Source organism: Pleurodeles waltl, chromosome 6 (assembly GCF_031143425.1).
Source record: "Pleurodeles waltl isolate 20211129_DDA chromosome 6, aPleWal1.hap1.20221129, whole genome shotgun sequence".
In the NCBI taxonomy this organism is placed as follows: Eukaryota; Metazoa; Chordata; class Amphibia; order Caudata; family Salamandridae; genus Pleurodeles; species Pleurodeles waltl.
The window spans coordinates 1,705,438,712-1,705,463,483 of NC_090445.1; the positions used below are offsets into that span (position 1 = coordinate 1,705,438,712).

The window sequence follows — 24,772 nt, forward strand, 5'->3', positions numbered from 1 at the left end:
CCCTCACCAAGGATTCCGCCAAGACCTACCTCCATAAAGGAATGAAGGCCATCGCCGAATGGATGAAGAGCAGCTGCCTCAAACTCAATTCCGACAAGACGGAAGTCCTCCTCTTCGGCTCCACCCACTCCGCATGGGATGACTCATGGTGGCCTGCCAGTCTCAGAACCACACCGACTCCCACCGACCACGCACGCAACCAAGGATTCATCTTGGACCCCACACTATCCATGCCCAGCAAGTCAACGCCATCTCCTCCTCCTGCTTCAACACCTTCCACATGCTCCGAAATTTCTACAAATGGATACTCACCAAAACCAGAAGAACAATCACACAAGCCCTTGTAAGCAGCAAGCTGGACTACAGCAATGACCTCTACGCAGGAACCATGGCCAAGCTCCAGAAGAGGCTGCAACGCATCCAGAACGCCTCTGCACGCCTCATCCTGGACATCCCCCGCCACTGCCACATCATAGACCACCTGAAAAATCTGCACTGGCTCCCAGTCAACAAGAGAATCACCTTCAGACTCCTCACCCACGCTCATAAAGCACTGCACAACACCGGACCAGAATACAACAGACGACTCTCACTCTACACCCCGACCCGGCATCTCCGCTTCGCTGACCTCGCCCTCGCAACTGTCCCACACGTTTGCAGAACTACAACCGGCGGTAGAGCATTCTCGCATCTCGCTGCCAAAACGTGGAACACTCTTCCCACCCACCTGCGCCAGACCAAAGACCTCCTTACCTTCAGGAAACTTCTCAAGACCTGGATGTTCGAGCAATAGCAGCACCTCCCCGCTCCCCTTCTCCCCCACCTCTCCTCAGTGCCTTGAGACCCTCATGGGTGAGTAGTGCGCTTTACAAATTCCTGGTTGATTGATTGATTGATAAATAGCACTCAGCCGTCGAGCCCTCAAAAATGGCTAGTTGCAGATTTCTCTACTTTATGCGCCAAAATTCTGCAATTTTTCACGCCATTTTCCTCTGTTAAAATTTGGCAGGTCTGACTTGTTCAAATTATCACAAAAAAATGTAAAGATGTGGTCTTTATTATAACCAGAAAAAATACCGGATGTGATAAACATTGCGGCACTTGTAGTTAAATCAGAAGTTCAAACTAACTGGAAGTTTATCGCACCATAACTGCGATCCCTGCACCAACAGGTTTTTGCACAGGGACTGTTAATCAAGGTTAATGAATAATCCCCAACCTTTATTTCATAACTCTGCCCTGTGTTTTAATGTCTCTTTCGATATTAGGATATGTTCAGATTCTCTTAGTCTCACTCTGTAGGGCTCAGAGCAGTTTTCCAGAGCAATAACAGTGACCATGTGCATACCCCAAAGGGCCTCTTGGCGCTTAAATACCAGGTTTGGTTATTCTACAATTCATTGATGCTCATTTTATCAAACTGTTCAGCGTCCAGATTCAAACGTGTACACACAAAGCTCCACCTCAGGTGCATATCCCACTGAGTTATCTGACTGGTTAATGGTTGCACATCCTGGGCTCCCTCTGTTCGCATTGTCCTCAGAGTGTGATAAATACTACAGTAAACTCCAAGAAGAACATTTTGTATCAAAATAAATACTATTTTTGGATGAAACACAAAGCACAACTTATGTTTCATTAAAACTGAAAACAATACAATAGATTTTAAAAACAGAAATTAAGGTATATCATAGCTTAATAGGTTCATGTGCCAACGCTACTGCCCCACTGGGGCGTATTTAAAATGGATTGAAAAAGTGGGGGAGCCCGCTAAAAGGTGAGTGGCAAGAAGTGTAACTAGCAAACCTTGACACCAGGCCTGGCCTATGTCATTAAGGACACGTGAGTCAGAACCATGAGCCTGAGGCAGTGTGCCAAGCGACCAGTACTCAGGGCTTCTCTGTGGGGTTTTTGTTAGTTCATCCAGACCTATCAAGCAAAGGCAGAACCCGCTCCCCAAGCCAGCTAGCGTGTTTTGTCGATGCTTGTGGCGCGGAGTCATCAGACTTGTGTTACTCATTCAGTAACAGCTAGAATGCTGCGGCGCAGAACTACTTCAATTCAGAACATACGAGTCTGTGAATTAAACATTACAAAGGTGTGTGGAAGGGGAGTGGAGAGGTCTTCTCAGTGTTTGAATCACTCTGACTTTACTCTGCAATCCAGGGAGGTTTTAAGGATGGGCAAAGTGGGCTCTGGCCCAGGGCTCCAGCCTTTCATGCCCCCCAACAGAGCCAGGTCTGTTCTGCAGAGAGTCTCGCCCTGATGACCTTGAGTAATTCTTAAACAGATTGTTTTAAATATGTTTTCCTTTAAGGTATTTTTAATGTGGGTGATGTATGAGCCTATTACAGACATTTTGCAGCTAAATGTTGTGTTTGTGTTTCATGCAACATATGAGAAATGGGAGGGGGTCACAGAGGTTATTTGCAGTTATATTAGTGAGCTGATGCTGTGTTACCCTATTGAAGTCACACGTCACTATCACAGAATGTTAGATGTATACACATTTAGAATGTGTACCAGTGTCCCTGTGCACTGTCATTCGCCTGGCCAAAGAGTGCAAGAAAGAGCTGAAATTGGATCATGAATTCAAAGGTGTTCCGACAGGGGCCCCCAAAATAAGTTTGGCCCATGGCCCCAAAAATCCTTAAAATGTCCCTTCTGCAATCTCTCATTCTACATGAGCCAGTTACAGGCTTTTTCTCTCCACATTTCTGTTTCTGAAGCCCCCATCTGCATGCCTCAGACTTTCTCTTCTTACTGTTGTTCACTCTGTCCTTCTCCAGGTACTTCCCTTAAGTCACCTCCCCTCCTCCATCTCCCACTCTGCCATACACACAGGCACACACTCTCTCTCCTCGCCTTTGAGCACAGCATTGTCTTTTCTTGTGACTGTCAGCTGTGTATTCCTCCTTTACTCAGATTAGAACTGGCACATAAGTGACCATTTCCCTGGGTGGTTTGCAGAGAGGCCAAGGGATGGAGGATAGGACATAACTGGACGTTTTTAATATGTATGTTAACAAACCTCTTCCCATTTTGACATTTTTGTGGTACTAAATTCTGTCTGCTCTAAGGAGTGAAAGTGTGTGAAAGTTTAATGAGCGAGGTGAGTGATTTGTCGCGGTTGCCCTAGAGTGCCGAGTATTGAATTTCTAAGGGGAGTTTTTGATTTAACAGCAAAACACGTGCAGCAGACCAGGGCCAAAGGAATTCTGGAATTTTATGGCTGCAGCGATTTTCGCATAATTATGCATTCGCTGCCGTAGCCACATAATCCATCATCTGTTGCACAGTCTGCAGATTTTAACCCCCAAAAAATTGTTGTAGCTCAAACGGTTCAAAAGCTATTATACATGCAGTGACATGCGTTGCTGCGCACTGGAACTCCCTTTGCAAAGGTTGACTGGTCACTGCTCTCTTGCTAATTACTATATTTGGGTGTTAAACCAGTACAAGTGAGGTGCAATCTAAGCCCAGACATTTTTAACGTGTAAAAATCAGAAAAAAATGTATTATCATCACATTATATACCGCATTACGCTGCATAATTTGTCTTTTCTTGCCGCATAATTTAATCATACCTGCCGCACAATTTGGCCCTCCACTGCCGCATAATTCCAGTGGCCCTGCAGCAGACACACTGCTCTGTCTCAGCTTCCTGTGTGGTAGAGCAGAGCTGCTTTTAAACTGGAGGACGGACTGTGCAATCACCCTGCAATACAGCAGCCCGGCCCATGGCAAACAGGAGCCGTCTCTGCTGGAATACGGGGCCCGTGGATGCCACATTTCACGGTCTGGGACACTCTTACATCCCTCCCAGCCACCCAAAATTACACATAGAACCAGCCCACAGTCTGATACTGGGACATAAACAGAAAACTGGAAATTGCCTTCTCTTATAAATAACTGCACCTGGTGGGGGGCCGGATGACTCCTGACCCTTCTGGACCTCGGTGCCACTGTACCGACTGCACCACGGGTTGCTACACCTCTGGTCACCACCTTTCCGTATACAACTGTAGGGCTCACAGTTTTAAAGTTTTTTTTTCTTTTTTTTCTGTCTGTATTTATCCAGATTTAATTGTTTGCTAATTTTATCAGTATTTATCCATATTTCGTTTAGGTTTTGTAAAAAATGAAGCTGAAATGTGTATATTTCTATATTTATGTAACCAGTCAATGTACACTCATGCCTGAATGCCTGGCAAGTTTCAATGATATAAACACACCAATGTGATAAAATATGCACTTGCCACAAAACATGCACATTTTACTATCAAGGTTGTGCAAATCTATGCTCGGGTTAGTCAGCTGACATAAGCGAGCCGATTCAAAGTGCCATGGCCACCATGAGGGCGAAGGGTAGACACTAAAGGAAAAAGAAGTTTGCTCGCAGTCAAACGTATCAGCAAACGTGCAATTATCCATGTAACAGGGTCGATGGGCAAGGTGGTAACAAAACTGCCCCATGGAGGGACAAACGTAAAGCATTTACCAATGATAGCAAAGGATGTTTAAAAGGCAAGCCCATGAACGGGTGAAAGTGATGGGCGTGCAGGGGGCGTGGATAAAAGCCCAAAGATAGATTACAACAGGCCAGAGCGCTGGTGCGCTCAACCTAATAAACGAGTCCTGTAACTCACACGCTGATTTCACAGCTACCAAAACATGTCTATGGAGGCTGCATGTGTCATGACAACAGTACTACCAGAGTGGTTCTCAGCACCTGGGTGTGCTTCAAAAAGCAGCTCCAGTGCTGAGCATGTTATCCAACAAAATGATGCTAGCAATTTCCATCATTGATGTGGGCATCTCATCAAGCAGGGATCCTGGAAGACACTAATGTTGTGTTGGTCCCAGTGGGAATGACCTCTGGCACCCCTCGACCCAGTCTGATTTTGGGTTGATCCCAACAGCAGGTGAATTCGCCCAGCCAAGGCGGTGTACAAGACCATCACTCCATGTTATGGGATGCCCACTGCTGAGTGCAACCGCAGCATGATAAATAACATCTTCCGCTACCTGTCTCACAAGATACCACTCTTAGCTGTTAAGATGCAGTATTCTGTCTCTCAACATCCCTATTCCGGAATGGGGAAGGGTGTGCCTACAAATAAGTGATCAGAAATAAATAAGTACAAAAGGAGGCATGACCACTCGTCTGTTAATAATAATGCAAAGGAAAATGAACAAGCGCTCGCCACTACCCCACCACTGAGCACAAGTGTGTTTCAAGCCACTCTAACAGGCCTAACTACCAGAGAGTGTTATCACCACCCTCACCATGTTGGACAATGCTGCACACGCCATCTAGCCCTTCAGCTTGTTATCAGCCCCATTATCAGTGGTGGCTAGATGGAGGACGTGGACCTCCAGGTTTGAAACTCATCTTGTTGCAACAAAAGAGACTGAACCAGCAACACAAAGGGCTGTTCTATTGTACTTAGGGGGTGAGGAGGGACACAAAATATGTTTTACCCTTGCCGACATTGCAGATGACGATGATTACACAGTAGTAGTAACCGTGCTAAGTCAATAATTCAGCACCCAAACGAACCATGTCTACCAAAGTTTTATTTTAAGGTTAACAAAGAAAGGACCAAAGTTCCAAGTGAGTCCATTGAGGCTGGTGTGAGCTGGTGAGCATGTGTAAGTTCACCAACATTGACGAAGAATTCCACGCTCAACTAATACAAGGCTGTCACTCCTCAGAACTCAGGAAAGAGATACTGATGACAGAACAAAGGCTGCTGGCCATAATGAGTGCCCTTGGGAGGGCACTCAGACTGGCTAAAGTGAAAGCTATGCACATTGAAGCAATTCTTGCTACCAAAGTGAGTAAAACTGAGCCCACTGAGACCAAGGAGGTAGCTCATGCCATCTATCGAAGCCTCCTGGTAACAAGAATGATAAGCTATGTTGATCCTTCAGCAGCCTGCAGTACAATGGACCATAATGGACTACCAAGGGTAAGATGTATTCAGCTTGTGACAAAACAAATCACTTTGTGACAGTAAGCCGATCTGCCAAGTGCTCACCAGCAATCCACGAGAAGCCACAAGAGAAATCGAAGCTCAAAGTGCAACACCTCGAAAGGAGGCGCCCGTCTCCCGGAAGACTCAGCTGAATCAGCAGTTTCCAGTCCTGAACAAGTTCACTTGATATCTACTATTCTTTTTTTATAGATATTTCTATTATTTTTTCCATTAGACACATCAGTGAAAAAGGGCGCTGCGCAGGATAGCATGCAGTATCTACTATTCTTGACCCTATACCCACCAAGAAGAAGGTGCATCCAGTGTGCAAACTGGTAATTCATGGCCACTCGGTAACCGGCCTTATAGACACTGGAGCCACTGTCTGTGTTAAGGGTCACAAAGACTATTGTTAAGGCTCACAAAGACTATTGTTAAGGCTCACAAAGACTGTCGTTATGGCTCTCAAAGACTATCCCAATCGCACCCATCCCCAGTGCTGAGGAAGACACCAACAAAGAATCACGCCTCTGGCAGTGCAAAATTTCCAGATCTGGCAGGACTGTTTACCACCAGAGTAGTGCACCACTCATAGCTCAGTGCGCCCCGTTTCTTTGTGATCAGGTCAAGAGGGACCATGCTCATGAGCTGCAGTGTTGCAGAATCACTCAAACGTATCCCATCTGAATTTGGAGTGCAACAACAATGAAATGATGCTGGAAGAGTTCAAAGGAACCGTTCAAGGTACTGGTTGACTGGAAGGAAAGTCAGTGAAATTCCACATTGAGCCTACTATCGAGCCAGCTGCACTGAATGACAGACACATTCTGTTTCATGTACACACGCATGTAGAACATGAGTAAAAGAAGCCTGAAGCTGCTGACATCATCAACAAAGTAGAAGGCTCCACCCCTTGGGTATCGCTTATTGTAATGGTCAAAAAGCCCAAGGCTACAAGAGACTGAACTTCGGCATTTCAAGTGCAATTGAAATTTTCCAGAACTGTATTCAAGAAAAGTTATCAGGCCTCTAAGGGGTGCTCTATGTGGGCAAGGATATACTAGTATATGCAAGCTCCACTGGGCAACACAATGAAAATTTAAAGCCACTACTTTCAAAGATCGGAGATAGTGGACTCACTCGCCACAAGGAGAAGTGTGAGCTTTTAAAGAACAGCACTGAAATATTTAGGTACAGATTCTTCAAAGAAGGATTTTCTTCTGACCCCAAAAAAAGTCCACAACATCATCGAGCCTGTGCCACAACAAATGTGTCTGAAAATAGGAGCTACCTACGTATGGTCACTTATTGTGGAAAGTTCATACACAACCTCACAAGAAAACCTGCAAGAGTTGCCCAAGTCACAAGCTCCACTGACGTGGACTGCACTTGCTGTACCGGGTGGCTAGCAAAGGAGAATAGACTGTGCCTGCTGTGTCCTGCTGATGGAGAAGTAGACTCCTTAGCCCAGCGCAGTAAGAGACTCCAAGTGTCAGCTGGCTGAACCCCTGTTTGCAGCACAGGGCCACAACAGATAATGAAGCCTGATGGCATGAATTGGTAGCTCAGGTTCCCGAACTGCTGCTTCTCGCCACGGTACAGTTCAAGGGATCCAGAATCAATGGTCAAAAGTTGCCCCTAAGTATGTTGTAGCGTGAGAGTTGTCAGAGTGCAGCTAGGTTGACCAGAAGGCAAGTTACTGCTGAAAAAAGGAAAACTGTTAAAACAATTGTACCGGTCAACTGATGGCACATTGGAACTTCAAGGGATGTAGACCCCTGTGGCCAGGATCGCCTCACCAAACTTGTGAACCAAAGAGTAGCACCAGGAAGGCCCCTTTCAATCACACAGTGTCTTTAGTATCCTTCAAGATATTCAGCATCCCGTATCTCTTGCACCACAACCATTCCAAAGACGTCAAGAGCAAGGAGCCACTGATGCTGCAACTGAACTGAAGACTGCTTCTCTAGGAGAGGCGACTGTTTCTGTGGGTCTTACTGGTCACCCTGACTCGCTCACTGTCAGAGATGGTCACCTAAGGTAACTCTAAGCAACTACACTGATACTCCACAAAGTGTTTCCTGAAAAACTTTCTGAACATCAAATTTGTTAAATTTGACAATGCTTGTTCGTGTTCAAGTTAAAACTGTTGATTTACTATACATTGTTAATTTTGTGCGTCATGAACTCTTCAGTTTTCCTTTTGGTGTCTAAATTTACATAAAAATCTAATCTCTGTTTATAAATTGGTTTTGTATTTTTTGAGTGTCTGGTGTATTTTTTCTTCAATTGCTCAAATCCTTTTCAGTTGTTCCTTTGTGTGCACCTGACTGCTCAGGGTCACAGTTACCCAGGGTTGAACTAAGTGGTTAAGAAACAAAACTTGACTGGTCCTAAAGAGGTTGGTAGCGTATTGAGGTCAGACAACTACACCATGTAATAAACCCCATTTGCTGACACCTATGTAATTTGTTTTTGTGTAAAGTTTTGGAAGAATGTTGTGTTGGTCGGAGTGGAGTCACCTCATCTCTACCAGATCGGATTTTGTTTTTCTCAAACTGGCAGCAGCAGGTCCAGTGGCAGCTGGTGTTCAAGGGCTAAGGGGCTGCGCCACTAGCCTTTTCTGGCCTCTCTAGAGAAGCATACATTTAATTACATGATGAAAGTAAAACATTTTCTGCACAACATTTTCAGAGTGAAAGTTGTGCACCTTGAAAAGCCCCACTCCGTCTGCGTCAGTATGCGGCTGAAAGCTGCACAGTAGGGCTGACAGGGCTCAAAGCCCTTACGTTTTCTCAGATCACAGTGACGTCCCAGGCTTATCTCCTCCTCCACCAGAAGCCCTGATTGTAACAGCCTGGAGCGTTTTTTTTCAGCCCGGGTTTCTGAAAACTCCATGTCCCTCCGAAATTATTCTCCACCCTTTCCTATTTACTCAAATGGTGGGGTGTGATCAGAAGGGTCTACGTACCAGAGGTCACATTATATTAAAAGAATGTGGCATTGCCCAAAGAAAATCCCCAGTCTGTGGCAGAGAAATGGAATAAATGCAATAAATAACTCCATCCAGGGCTCTCTGGGAGACAGGAGTGTGACCTGAAGACCTCAAGTCATAAATATGCCAAAGACAACCCTGCACACAAGTAAGTTGGAGCTCTATCTTTTTTACAGACAATAAGAAAAGAATCTGTTCTCTCAGCTCTCCTCTCCCTTCACTGCCTCTGTAGGTGATTTCTTCTCTCAAAGGCAGTAATGGTTCCAGTAATTTATCATGGCTAGTTATTGTTTTATTTCTTCTGCAGACTAATGACGTGATATGTCACTGAAACTGCTGGATACTGGATGGGTGAGGCAATGTGTGTTTGTTTGAATGTGTTTGCAGGCTTGACAGAGTGGCTGAGAAAATGTGGGTGTCTGTGTTTAAGAGTTGTGTGAATGGCAGTGGATGACAATGTGGATGAGTAAATGGGTAGGTGACCAAAGGCAGTGGGTGAGTAGGTGAATGGAAATACGTGGGTAGTGAGGCTCTCTCACAAGGTGCAATTCCGTCTTGTATTTGTGCCCCACCCACTGCTTTCAGTCACCAGCCACCACTGAGCAGGTCTGTGTATATAACCACATCACTCCTGCGCGCGCAGACCAACCTGCTCTTCTTCCCAGAATTCCCTTTCAGTATTGGATTGCTCCAATAGGCAGGTGGGCATGTTCTGTCCCAGCTAAATGAAAAGCACATGTGAACCGCTCATTTCTGGGAGAGCAGTTGGGCTATAATCAAATGTAAAATACTTTGCAGTTACCTAGGCATTGGAGGATGTCAGTCTGTGTATTATTTCACACCTTTCATTCACCAAAGAGGCGACAGGGGCCACTTTAATCCACCAGTTAGGCACCTGCACACTCTAACAGCATCTCAGCGCAGGCATGTCTACAATTTTAGACGACCTTTGCCTTTAATTCTTTTGGCAGCAGCATGTGTCAGATTAATTCTCATTGGAAACGTGTTTTACATTTATTTTCATGATAGTTGTATTGTTTAAAGACAGAAGGAACATGCATGTGCCTTGCAGTCTAATTTAAAGTATATTAGCCTATTGGATAACGACAGGGCCAGTAGTGGCATCTACTATGTGCATGTGACACTGTGTGTGTGTGTATGTGTGTGCCTGTGCCTATATGTGTAGATATATATATACATATATATGTGCGTGTGTATAGCTATATATATATATATATATATATATATATATATATATATATATATATATGCATGTGTGCCTGTATGTCTGGGTGGGTGTGTGTATATATATATATATATATATATATATATATATATGTATATATATGAGTGTATGTGTGTGCCTGATCGTGTGTATGTGCATATATATATATATATATATATATATATATATATATATATATATATGTGTGTGTGTGTTTACACACATAATGAATGTTTACTGTACTACTAGTGCGAAATGTTGAGGCGAGTGTGTGGGTTTCTATGTGCTGTATAAGTGAACAGACCATGGTTGTGCATCATATGCATGAGTACATGAACATCTTGTAGAAAACTGCATGTTGTGTGTCAAGTTGTATGGAAAGGAAATTATCCTTTCTTTAATATTTCATTCACTATTATCATGTCATGCAAGGCTGGACTTGGACAGACAATAGAACCGGGCACCAAAATAAAAGCGGCCCTCATGAGTAAATCAGGTAGCTAGGAAAGTGGCCCCCATTTCCAAATTGGGGCACTCGTGAACTTGCACGGACACATTGTACGGGTGTTTTGCATGGTATGGAACACTGTATGGATTTGTGCTTGTTGCAAGCAATGCTTGCAGTAATATCAGGGAAATCAACAGAATAAAACTGTCCTATCAGACCTTAAAAAAGGCCCACAAACAGCCAAAGCAAGCATTGGTAATGCCAATAGGTTTGGCTTTAAAGGAGTCTTGTGAAACATTGTAAGTAAATAGCATGGGAATTGATCTGTATTTGCGCGGAAGCAAAGTACTGTAGAATAATATTGGTGAAGGTTAAAAGGTTAACTAACAGTCAAGCCAGACCTAAAAATCCATGTAGTTTAATGACTGCCCTTCTTCCATCTGAGCTGCTGCCAGAGAAAAACATAATAAATTATCTGGTTGTCTGAGACACTTGGATAGCATTACAATGTCATGTTGTGCCTCTGAAGGTTCAAGCTCAGGCGGCTAGATACATCAAAAAAATCCTGGCAGCAGTGTGGGGGGTAAGCACTTTTTTTAGGAAAGCACACAACTTCTGCCCCATCAAAACGTGTACTAAAGCACCACTTCTGGTGATTCCCACGTAATTGTCTGCTGACACCTGGGCTGCCCAGCTAAACCATAAAAACAAGCCCATACACTGACCTGTCAGCCCAACCCTGTAGGTTGGTCTGACACTGTTGTCAAGGCATGTCAAAGTGTTTGGATACTGAATGAATATTAATCCTTCAAGTGCACACTTATGAACATAATATGAACATATACAGCTTGAGACATTTAGTGGTGTGCACGTCCAATCTAGAATAATTCCGAATGATGATGGCTTTGCTGATGCTTCACTGAGTGATGTGCTTGAAGAGAAAGTGCAGATCCTTACTTATTTAAATGTTCCCATGCTCATTAAATATGCATTTTGTCTGAGTACACTGGGATTCCTAGACACATTTTTAAGTGATGTATATTCCAAGCTGTGCAGATAATGCATGAATGTAATCTATAATTGAAGAATGCACATTTGTTGATGCTGGGTGGACTATTATGCATGACATGTTTTACAGATAGTGAATGGCGACGATTTTGTAGTGATTTTGTTGAACATGGTTATGCCACAGTAAACGGATAGTGAAACTAACAGGGGTGTTTAGGGCTCATGACTGGGTTCATGGATTACTACTGAGGATGCTCAATGGAAGTAAAATCCTTACTGATTCCTTGACTGGGGAGCAAGTTAATGTGTAAACATAGAACCAAGTGTTGTTTCTCTACACACCCACATCATAGATACAATTTCTCAGTGTGTAAGGGTACTGTTCTATGTGCATATCCAATCTGGTAAGATTAGATATTGCCTGTTTTGAGAACAATTTAATGAAAGCAGTTCTATAGAGCATCCATGAAATGGGCCCTGAAGAGACAATCTACGAAACATTGGACCAATGTTCTACTATCTTCATATTTGCCGTAGAAGTAAATCTATGAACAATAGTCCAATATCTACAAAGTAAATACATCTGAAGTTCTGTATGGAAAATGCAATGTATACCTAACAAATCACAATAAGGCAGGTATATAATGAGTGTAAGAATGAAAAGAAAAGTTCGAGAAGGCAGGGCGAGACCACGCCAGAAGAGATGGAGAGGGGGGTCTTTGCGACAGCTGGTGAGAGTGCAGGCAGGGGTCTCTTACCGAGGGCCGGAAGGGGGCCGCGGGTGGGGGCTCCATGCTGTACTGCTTCCCTCCCGGAACACTCTTCCTTCGGGAGCGAGCAATGTGGTAATCTGGAAAAGTGAGACAAGAGCATCAGAAGACTGACCATGTACAGTTCATTTACAGTGTTTAAATTGGCTGCGAGCACCCTGAAGAGAAAAGGACCAGACTCCAAACCTGCTAGGAGCCATGAAGACCTTTCAGTCACCAGCTGGAATAAGAGCAGGACGCTAAACCTGGGAGAAGCCCGCTGACAAAAGGACCAGGCACCAAACCTGCTAGGAACCAGCTAGAAGACATCAAGGGCCTGGTTTAGAACTCAGTGGTCGGGTTACTCTGTCACAACAGAGACGGATATCCTGTCTGCTGATGAAGTATAAATACCACAGGATATAATGGGATTTAGATTTCGGTGAATGGGCTATCCATCACCGCTGTGACAGAGTAACCTGTCCACCGAGTTGTAAATCAGGCCCCAGGTCCTTTCAATAACGAGCTGGCATAACAGCAAGACACTGAATCTAAGAGAAGACTGCTGACACGAGGATCAGACACCAAACCTCCTGCTGACATAAAGATACTGCCCATAACTTACCTTTGTGAATGCCCAAAAGTCGCAAACTTAGACTTTTGGTCTAAACTTACACCAAAACTCGAAGTTTACCTTTGTGAATCGGGCCCACCCAGTCCTGTCACCAAACCTGCCAGGAACCACCAGGAAGCACCAAGGGCCTCATTATGAGTTTGGCGGGCGGTGGAAGCCGTCTGCCAAACTCTTTGGGTCAGAAGACCACCAGTTTGGTTTTCCGCCCGCTGGCCCTATTATGAGTTTCCTGCTGGGACAGCGGGCGGAAACAGTTTTTCTGTCAGCCAGCCCAGCGGGAAACTACCCACAACATTGACGCGGCAATTTTGCAGTGCATCGGGTGCGACAGCACTTTTTGCGCATTTCACTGCCTGTAACCGCCATGCAAAAGCTGGGGGACATGGGAGTCGTAATCCCCAGGGCAGTGCTGCTTGCAGTGCTGCCCTGGCAGATTAAGACCGCCTGCACCTCCAGGCTGTCAGCTGGCGAAAAAGTGGCAGTGCCGGCGTTTGGACCATGGTGCTTTTGCTACAATTGTAATGTGGAGGCCGGACTGCCGCATTGGCGGCGATCGTACCACCACAGCGAGTCTGGTGGTCGTAGGAGTGCCAGACTCATAATTAGGGCCAAAGTCTTTTCAGTGCCCAGCTGGGATAGCAGCAAGACACTTAGGGGGTCATTCCGACCCTGGCGGTTGACTACCGCCAGGGCCGGGGACCGCGGATGCACTGCCAACAGGCTGGCAGTGCATCCATGGGCATTCTGACTGCGGCGGTACAGCTGTGGTCAGAAACGGGAAACCGGCGGTGTCCCGCCGGTTTCCCGCTGGTTTCCCGCTGCCCTGGGGAATCCTCCATGGCAGCGCTGCAGGCAGCGCCGCCATGGGGATTCCGACCCCCTTACCGCCAGCCTGGTTCTGGCGGTTTTGACCGCCAGAACCTGGCTGGCAGTAACGGGTGTCGTGGGGCCCCCTAACAGGGCCCCACCAAGATTTTCAGTGTCTGCCAAGCAGACACTGAAAATCGCGACGGGTGCAACTGCACCCGTCGCACCCCTTCCACTCCGCCGGCTCCATTCGGAGCCGGCATCCTCATTGAAGGGGGTTTCCCGCTGGGCTGGCGGGCAGCCTTCTGGCGGTCGCCCGCCAGCCCAGTGGGAAACTCAGAATTACCGCGGCGGTCTTTTGACCGCGCAGCGGTATTCTGACGCCGGGACTTTGGCGGGCGGCCGCCGCCGCCCGCCAAAGTCAGAATGACCGCCTTAATCTGAGAGAAGCCTGCTGAAACACGGACCAGACACCAAACCTGCGAGGAACCAGCTAAAACACACCAAGACATTTCAGTAAACAGCTAGAATAACAGCAAGACACTAAATTTACCAGACGCCTGCTGAAGCATGAACAGGAAACTACACTTCCCAGTTAGCTGTTAGACGAGGAACAGGCACCAAGACTTCCAGCTTTCCACTGCACAAACACCAGGTGTAAAGCTGCCAATGTCCTGACACCCATGAGGCTGAGACACCAAACCTGAGAGTAAATTGCAGGAACCAGACCCAGCACATGAATTGGCCAGCAACCTCCTGGAAAGGGGTCAGAGGCCAGGCAAGCCAGTACTGCTAATAGTGATGGAATGTATGTCACTGGCCCAAACTGAGTGAATGTATTACCCCTGTGACAAGCAGCGATCAATGTTCAAACAGTTGCACATATGTCACTCCTTTGTCATGTGAAACATTTAACAATATTCAGGTTACACGCAATGCACAGGCGCGCACCCGGCCCAAAAGGGTGACATGTAATTGGAACATCCAGTGCAATACACAAATAATACTCTTCTGTGTACGCATCTGCAGGGGCGGCTTCTCCACGAGGACGGAGGAGCGTCACCCCCCTGCTTTTAGCAGGAGGCGAGGAAAAATTCAATGGTAGTAACAAAGCGTTATTATCATTCTATTTTTCGGTGAGCTAGGTTAGGGCGAGGCGTGTTGGAGGGAGGAGTATTTGGTGAACATAAGTATGCACGTGCCTTCAGCCGGCCAAACAGGCATGCGCACTTTGCATTTCTCCACCCGGCTGTATTGAACAGCCGGGAGGAGAAAGTGCACAGGGTGCAACTCCCTGTTTGAGCGCCGAAGCAGGGCGCTCACACCAATCACAGCGCTGCTGTCATGCTGATTACAGTAGCGCCGTGATTGGAGGGGAGTCTGCAAGCCTTGTGCTTCTGGACAAAGAGAACAGAGGAAGACAAACCTGTCTCCGTAGTAGGCGTAAGTGTTTTTTTCTTTATTCTTTTTTTTTATTCCAATCCCCCTGCCACCCCTCCCCCACACGGACACCCCCGTTCAGTGGCAGCTGTAACTGCGCATCTGACCAAGGTCACACATTAACAGCATGTGCTCCAGTGCCCTGCAGACTCTGCGCCCTCACGGCTGCCAGCCTGTAGCTGATGTATGCACAGTTTATGCAGCCGTGTACCCCCTGCTGAGGCAGGCACCCCAGGACACACACACGTAGCCCAGAACACAATTCAATTCAATTTATTTGGTTATTATTACAGATAAGCATAAAACTAGATAAAATATAAAAGCAAATACACAAATACACACAATGACAAATAATTTTAAAAATCAGAGTTACGCCAGCATATTGCACTTAAAAAAAACAATCGCACAGCAACACAAACGGCATCTGCTACCATAACAGCAAAAAGTAAAAGGCAGGTCTGCATTTAAAAAACACTGTTCTTTCAAAATGGGCAATAAAGGGATCATAAAATGCAACAAGGTCTGAAAAGAGACATCTTCACAGGGACACACAAGGAGACTTTTCAGATCAAATTGGCCCAGTGGAAACAGAGATTACACCTCATGGAGCCCAGTGGAAATCTTGTCACAAGAGACCTTTCCCACACATTGTGCACCAGCAGTACATAGGGCTGAGTCCCTTGGCATGTCCTACTCATGACAGAGCTGCGCACAGATGATTTAGCAAATTCACTGCTTTTCTATTCGCCATGACCAGTTTATTAAACTCGCTTCTAGCCCAGATTTTCCCCGGAAAGCATCCAGAGTCCTGGGAAATGAGGCTGGGCCCATTGAGATCTGTGTGCAACATGCAAGCAACTGCCCCCAGCCATGGAGAGATACCTCAGCGGGTTAGAACACGCCCATTGAGATCTGTGTGTAACATGCAAGCCACTGCCCCCAGCCAATGGAGAGATACCTCAGCGGGTTACAACACGCGCATTGAGAGCTGTGTTATGTGTAACATGCAAGCCACTGCTCCCAGCCATGGAGAGATACCTCAGCGGGTTAGAACACGCCCATTGAGATCTGTATGTAACATGCTAAGCACTGCTCCCAGCCATGGAGAGATACCTCAGCGGGTTATAACACGCGCATTGAGATCTGTGTGTAACATGCAAGCCAATGCTCACAGCCATGGAGAGATACCTGAGTGGGTTAGAACACGAGCATTGAGATCTGTGTTATGTGTAACATGCTAGGCACTGCTCCCAGCCATGGAGAGATACCTCAGCGGGTTAGAACACGCGCATTGAGATCTGTGTGTAACATGCAAGCCCCTCCTCCCAGCCATGGAGAGATACCTCAAGGGGTTAGATCACGCGCATTGAGATCTGTGTGGCACTGCCCCCAGCCAATGGAGAGATACCTCAGCGGGTTACAACACGCGCATTGAGAGCTGTGTTATGTGTAACATGCAAACCACTGCTCTCAGCCATGGGGAGATACCTCAGCGGGTTAGAACACAAGCATTGAGATCTGTGTTATGTGTAACATGCAAGCCACTGCTCCCAGCCATGGAGAGATACCTCAGCGGGTTAGAACACAAGCATTGAGATCTGTGTTATGTGTAACATGCTAGGCACTGCTCCCAGCCATAGAGAGATACCTCAGCGGGTTAAAACACACACATTGAGATCTGTGTGTAACATGCAAGCCACTGCTCCCAGCCATGGAGAGATACCTCAGCGGGTTAGAACACGCGCATTGAGATCTGTGTGTAACATGCAAGCCACTGCTCCCAGCCATGGAGAGATACCTCAGCGGGTTAGAACACGCGCATTGCGATCTGTGTTATGTGTAACATGGAAGCCACTGCTCCCAGCCATGGAGAGATACCTCAGCGGGTTAGAACACGCACATTGTGATCTGTGTTATGTGTAACATGGAAACCACTGCTCCCAGCCATGGAGAGATACCTCAGCGGGTTAGAACACGCGCATTGTGATCTGTGTTATGTGTAACATGCAAGACACTGCTCCCAGCCGTGGAGAGATACCTCAAGGGGTTAGAACACGCGCATTAAGATCTGTGTGTAACATGCAAGCCAATGATCACAGCCATGGAGAGATACCTCAGTGGGTTAGAAGACGAGCATTGAGATCTGTGTTATGTGTAACATGCTAGGCACTGCTCCCAGCCATGGAGAGATACCTCAGCGGGTTAGAACACGCGCATTGAGATCTGTGTGTAACATGCAAGCCTCTGCTCCCAGCCATGGAGAGATACCTCAAGGGGTTAGAACACGCGCATTGAAATCTTTATGTAACATGCAAGCCAATACTCACAGCCATGGAGAGATACCTCAGAGGGTTAGAACACGAGCATTGAGATCTGTGTTATGTGTAACATGCAAGGCACTGCTCTCAGCCATGGAGAGATCCCTCAGTGGGTTAGACCATGGAGAGATACCTCAGCGGGTTAGAACATGCGCATTGAGATCTGTGTGTAACATGCAAGCCACTGCTCCCAGCCATGGAGAGATATCTCAGTGGGTTAGAACACGCGCACTTAGATCTGTGTTATGTGTAACAAGCAGGCCACTGCCCCCAGCCATGGAGAGATACCTCAGCGGGTTAGAACACGAGCATTGAGATCTGTGTTATGTGTAACATGCAAGCCACTGCCCCCAGCCATGGAGAGATACCTCAGCGGGTTAGAACACGAGCATTGAGATCTGTGTGTGACATGCAAGACACTGCTCCCAGCCATGGAGAGATACCTCAGTGGGTTAGAAAACGTGCATTGAGATCTGTGTGTAACATGCAAGGCATAGCTCCCAGCCATGGAGAGATACCTCAGTGGGTTATAACACGAGCATTAAGATCTGTGTGTAACATGCTAGGCACCGCTCCCAGCCATGGAGAGATACCTCAGTGGGTTGGAACACATGCATTGAGATCTGTGTGTAACATGCAACCACTGCTCCCAGCCATGGAGAGATACCTCAGCGGGTTAGAACACGCGCATTGAGATCTGTGTGTAACATGCAACCACTGCTCCCAGCCATGGAGAGATACCTCAGCGGGTTAGAACACGCGCATTGAGATCTGTGTGTAACATGCAACCACTGCTCCCAGCCATGGAGAGATACCTCAGCGGGTTAGAACACGCCCATTGAGATCTGTGTGTAACATGCAAGGCACTGCCCCAGCCATGGAGAGATACCTCAGCGGGTTAGAACACACCCATTGAGATCTGTGTGTAACATGCAAGGCACTGCCCCCAGCCATGGAGAGATACCTCAGCGGGTTCGAACACACGCATTGAGAGCTGTGTTATGTGTAACATGCAAACCACTGCTCCCAGCCATGGAGAGATACCTCAGCGGGTTAGAACACGCGCATTGAGATCTGTGTGTAACATGCAACCACTGCTCCCAGCCATGGAGAGATACCTCAGCGGGTTAGAACACGCCCATTGAGATCTGTGTGTAACATGCAAGGCACTGCCCCAGCCATGGAGAGATACCTCAGCGGGTTAGAACACACCCATTGAGATCTGTGTGTAACATGCAAGGCACTGCCCCCAGCCATGGGGAGATACCTCAGCGGGTTAGAACACGCGCATTGAGATCTGTGTGTAACATGCAAGCCACTACTCCCAGCCATGGAGAGAAACCTCAGCGGGTTAAAACACACACATTGAGATCTGTGTGTAACATGCAAGCCACTGCTCCCAGCCATGGAGAGATACCTCAGCGGGTTAGAACACGCGCATTGAGGTCTGTGTGTAACATGCAAGCCACTGCTTCCAGCCGTGGAAAGATACCTCAAGGGGTTAGAACACGCGCATTAAGATCTGTGTGTAACATGCAAGCCAATGCTCACAGCCATGGAGAGATACCTCAGTGGGTTAGAACACGAGCATTGAGATCTGTGTTATGTGTAACATGCTAGGCACTGCTCCCAGCCATGGAGAGATACCTCAGCGGGTTAGAACACGCGCATTGAGATCTGTGTGTAACATGCAAGCCACTGCTCCCAGCCATGGAGAGATACCTCAAGGGGTTAGAACACGCGCATTGAAATCTTTATGTAACATGCAAGCCAATACTCACAGCCATGGAGAGATACCTCAGAGGGTTAGAACACGAGCATTGAGATCTGTGTTATGTGTAACATGCAAGGCACTGCTCTCAGCCATGGAGAGATCCCTCAGTGGGTTAGACCATGGAGAGATACCTCAGCGGGTTAGAACACGCGCATTGAGATCTGTGTGTAACATGCAAGCCACTACTCCCAGCCATGGAGAGATATCTCAGTGGGTTAGAACACGCGCACTTAGATCTGTGTTATGTGTAACAAGCAGGCCACTGTCCCCAGCCATGGAGAGATACCTCAGCGGGTTAGAACACGAGCATTGAGATCTGTGTTATGTGTAACATGCAAGCCACTGCCCCCAGCCATGGAGAGATACCTCAGCGGGTTAGAACACGAGCATTGAGATCTGTGTGTGACATGCAAGGCACTGCTCCCAGCCATGGAGAGATACCTCAGTGGGTTAGAAAACGTGCATTGAGATCTGTGTGTAACATGCAAGGCATAGCTCCCAGCCATGGAGAGATACCTCAGTGGGTTATAACACGCGCATTGAGATCTGTGTTATGTGTAACATGCAAGCCACTGCCCCCAGCCATGGAGAGATACCTCAGCGGATTAGAACACGCGCATTGAGATCTGTATGTAACATGCAAGGCATTGCTCCCAGCCATGGAGAGATACCTCAGTGTGTTAGACCATGGAGAGATACCTCAGTGGGTTAGAACACGTGCATTGAGATCTGTGTTTAACATACAAGGCATTGCTCCCAGCCATTCAGAGCGACCTCAGCAGGTTGGAACACGTGCATTGAGATCTTTGTGTAACATGCAAGGCACTGCCCCCAGCCAGGAAGAGATACCTCAGTGGGTTAGAACACGCGCATTGAGATCTGTGTGTAATGTGTAACATGCAAGGCACTGCCCCCAGCCAGGAAGAGATACCTCAGCGGATTTGAACACGCACATTGAGAGCTGTGTTATGTGTAACATGCAAGCCACTGCTCCCAGCCATCGAGAGCTACCTCAGCGGGTTAGAACACGCGCTTTGATATCTGTGTGTAACATGCATGGCACTGCCCCCAGCCATGGAGAGATACCTCAGCGGGTTAGAAAACGCGCATTGTGAGCTGTGTTATGTGTAAAATGCAAACCACTGCTCTCAGCCATGGGGAGATACCTCAGCAGGTTAGAACACGTGCATTGAGATCTGTGTTATGTGTAACATGCTAGGCACTGCTCCCAAGCATGGAGAGATACCTCAGTGGGTTAGAACATGCGCATTGAGAGCTGAGTTATGTGTAACATGAAAGCCACTGCCCCCAGCCATGGAGAGATAACTCAGCGGGTTAGAACACGCGCATTGAGAGCTGTGTGATGTGTAACATGCAAGGCACTGCTTCCAGCCATGGAGAGATACCTCAGCAGGTTAGAACAAGCGCATTGACATCTGTGTATAATGTGTAATATGCAAGGAACTGCTCCCAGCCATGGAGAGATACCTCAGTGGGTTAGAACACGAGCATTGAGATCTGTGTTATGTGTAACATGCCAGGCACTGCTCCCAGCCATGGAGACATACCTCAACAGGTTACAACATGCGCATTGAGATCTGTGTGTAACATGCAAGCCACTGCTCCCAGCCATGGAGAGATACCTCAGTGGGTTAGAACAAGCGCACTGAGATTTGTGTTATGTGTAACATGCAAGCCACTGTTCCCAGCCAATGGAGAGATACCTCAGTGGGTTAGAACACGCGCATTGAGATCTTTGTGTAACATGAAAGCCACTGCTCCCAGCCATGGAAAGATACCTCAGTGGGTTAGAACACGAGCATTGAGATCTGTGTTATGTGTAACATGCTAGGCACTGCTCCCAGCCATGGAGAGATACCTCAGCGGGTTAGAACACGCGCATTGAGATCTGTGTTATGTGTAACATGCAAGGCACTGCCCCCAGCCAATGAGAGATACCCCAGCGGGATGGAACAAGTGCATTGAGATCTGTGTGTAACATGCACGCCACTGCTCCCAGCCATGGAGAGATACCTCAGCGGGTTAGAACACGTGCATTGAGATCTGTGTGTAACATGCAAGGCACTGCTCCCAGCCGTGGAGAGATACCTCAGTGGGTTAGAACACACGCATTGAGAGCTGTGTTATGTGTAACATGCAAGCCACTGCTCCTAGCCATGGAGAGATACCTCAGCGGGTTAGAACACGTGCATTGACACCTGTGTTATGTGTAACATGCTAGGCACTGCTCCCAGCCATGGAAAGATACCTCGGTGGGTTAGAACACACGCATTAAGATCTGTGTGTAACATGCAAGGCATGGCTCCCAGCCATGGAGAGATACCTCAGCGGGTTGGAACACGCGCATTGAGATCTGTGTTATGTGTAACATGCAAAGCACTGCTCCCAGCCATGGAGAGATACCTCAGCGGGTTGGAACACGTGCATTGAGATCTGTGTGTAAAATGCAAGCCACTGCTCCCAGCCATGGAGAGATACCTCAGCGGGTTAGACCATGGAGAGATACCTCAGCAGGTTGGAACACACGCATTGAGATCTGTGTGTAACATGCAAGCCACTGCCCCCAGCCAAGGAGAGATACCTAAGCGGGTTAGAACATGCGCTTTGATATCTGTGTGTAACATGCATGGCACTGCCCCCAGCCATGGAGAGATACCTCAGCGGGTTAGAACACGCGCATTGTGAGCTGTGTTATGTGTAACATGCAAACCACTGCTCTCAGCCATGGGGAGATACCTCAGCAGGTTAGAACACGTGCATTGAGATCTGTGTTATGTGTAACATGCTAGGCACTGCTCCCAAGCATGGAGAGATACCTCAGTGGGTTAGAACACGTGCATTGAGAGCTGAGTTATGTGTAACATGAAAGCCATTGCCCCCAGCCATGGAGAGATAACTCAGCGGGTTAGAACACGCGCATTAAGAGCTGTGTGCTGTGTAACATGCAAGGCACTGCTACCAGCCATGGAGAGATACCTCAGCAGGTTAGAACAAGCGCATTGACATCTGTGTATAATGTGTAATATGCAAGGAACTGCTCCCAGCCATGGAGAGATACCTCAGTGGGTTAGAACACGAGCATTGAGATCTGTGTTATGTGTAACATGCCTGCCACTGCTCCCAGCCATGGAGAGATACCTCAACAGGTTACAACATGCGCATTGAGATCTGTGTGTAATATGCAAACCACTGCTCCCAGCCATGGAGAGATACCTCAGTGGGTTAGAACAAGCGCACTGAGATTTGTGTTATGTGTCACATGCAAGCCACTGCTCCCAGCCAATGGAGAGATACCTCAGTGGGTTAGAACACGCGCATTGAGATCGTTGTGTAACATGAAAGCCACTGCTCCCAGCCATGGAAAGATACCTCAGTGGGTTAGAACACGAGCATTGAGATCTGTGTTATGTGTAACATGCTAGGCACTGCTCCCAGCCATGGAGAGATACCTCAGCGGGTTAGAACACGCGCATTGAGATCTGTGTTATGTGTAACATGCAAGGCACTGCCCCCAGCCAATGAGAGATACCCCAGCGGGATGGAACAAGTGCATTGAGATCTGTGTGTAACATGCACGCCACTGCTCCCAGCCATGGAGAGATACCTCAGCGGGTTAGAACACGTGCATTGAGATCTGTGTGTAACATGCAAGGCACTGCTCCCAGCCGTGGAGAGATACCTCAGTGGGTTAGAACACACACATTGAGAGCTGTGTTATGTGTAACATGCAAGCCACTGCTCCTAGCCATGGAGAGATACCTCAGCGGGTTAGAACACGTGCATTGACACCTGTATTATGTGTAACATGCTAGGCACTGCTCCCAGCCATGGAAAGATACCTCGGTGGGTTAGAACACACGCATTAAGATCTGTGTGTAACATGCAAGGCATGGCTCCCAGCCATGGAGAGATACCTCAGCGGGTTGGAACACGCGCATTGAGATCTGTGTTATGTGTAACATGCAAAGCACTGCTCCCAGCCATGGAGAGATACCTCAGCGGGTTGGAACACGTGCATTGAGATCTGTGTGTAACATGCAAGCCACTGCTCCCAGCCATGGAGAGATACCTCAGCGGGTTAGACCATGGAGATATACCTCAGCAGGTTGGAACACACGCATTGAGATCTGTGTGTAACATGCAAGCCACTGCCACCAGCCAAGGAGAGATACCTAAGCGGGTTAGAACATGCGCTTTGAGATCTGTGTGTAACATTCAAGGCACTGCTCCCAGCCATGGAGAGATACCTCAGCGGGTTAGAACACGTGCATTGATATCTGTTTGTAACATGCAAGCCACTGCTCCCAGACATGGAGAGATACCTCAACGGGTTAGAACACACGCATTGAGATCTGTGTGTAACATGCAAGGCACTGCTCACAGCCATGGAGAGATACCGCAGAGGGTTAGACCATGGAGAGATACCTCAGTGGGTTAGAACAGGCGCACTTAGATCTGTGTTATGTGTAGCATGCAAGCCACTGCCCCCAGCCATGGAGAGATACCTCAGCGGGTTGGAACACGTGCATTGAGATCTGTGTGTAACATGCAAGGCATTGCTCCCAGCCATGGAGAGATACCTCAGTGTGTTAGACCATGGAGAGATATCTCAGTGGGTTAGAACACGTGCATTGAGATCTGTGTGTATCATACAAGGCATTGCTCCCAGCCATTCAGAGAGACCTCAGCAGGTTGGAACATGCTCATTGAGATCTGTGTGTAACATGCAAGCCACTGCTCCCAGCCATGGAGAGATACCTCAGTGGGTTGGAACATGCGCATTGAGATCCTTGTGTAACATGCAAGCCAATGCCCCCAGCCATGGAGAGATACCTCAGTGGGTTAGAACATGCGCATTGAGATGTGTGTGTAATGTGTAACATGCAAGGCACTGCCCCCAGCCAGGGAGAGATACCTCAGCGGGTTTGAACACGCACATTGAGAGCTGTGTTATGTGTAACATGCAAGCCACTGCTCACAGCCATCGAGAGCTACCTCAGCGGGTTGGAACACGCGCTTTGATATTTGTGTGTAACATGCAAGGCACTGCCCCCAGCCATGGAGAGATACCTCAGCGGGTTAGAACACGCGCATTGAGAGCTGTGTTATGTGTAACATGCAAGCCACTGCCCCCAGCCATGGAGAGATACCTCAGCGGGTTAGAACACGCGCATTGAGAGCTGTGTTATGTGTAACATGCAAGGCACTGCTACCAGCCATGGAGAGATACCTCAGCAGGTTAGAACAAGCGCATTGACATCTGTGTGTAATGTGTAATATGCAAGGAACTGCTACCAGCCATGGAGAGATACCTGAGTGGGTTAGAACATGCGCATTGAGAGCTGTGTTATGTGTAACATGCAAGCCACTTC

General features: G+C 47.4%; 1 protein-coding gene across 8 annotated transcripts in view; it reads right to left on the reverse strand.

Moving 5' to 3' along the window:
* SYNGAP1 (synaptic Ras GTPase activating protein 1) overlaps positions 1-24,772 on the reverse strand; it is a 738,530-nt gene that overhangs the window by 198,678 nt on the left and 515,080 nt on the right. For all 8 annotated transcript variants that reach the window (XR_011205102.1, XR_011205103.1, XM_069241850.1 and 5 more), the window contains exon 4: positions 12,416-12,507. Coding sequence is in view for 6 of the 8 variants with exons in the window: in XM_069241850.1 (XP_069097951.1) it covers positions 12,416-12,507 (92 nt within the window). In the remaining 2 variants the exon portion in view is untranslated. The remainder of the gene's footprint in view (positions 1-12,415; positions 12,508-24,772) is intronic.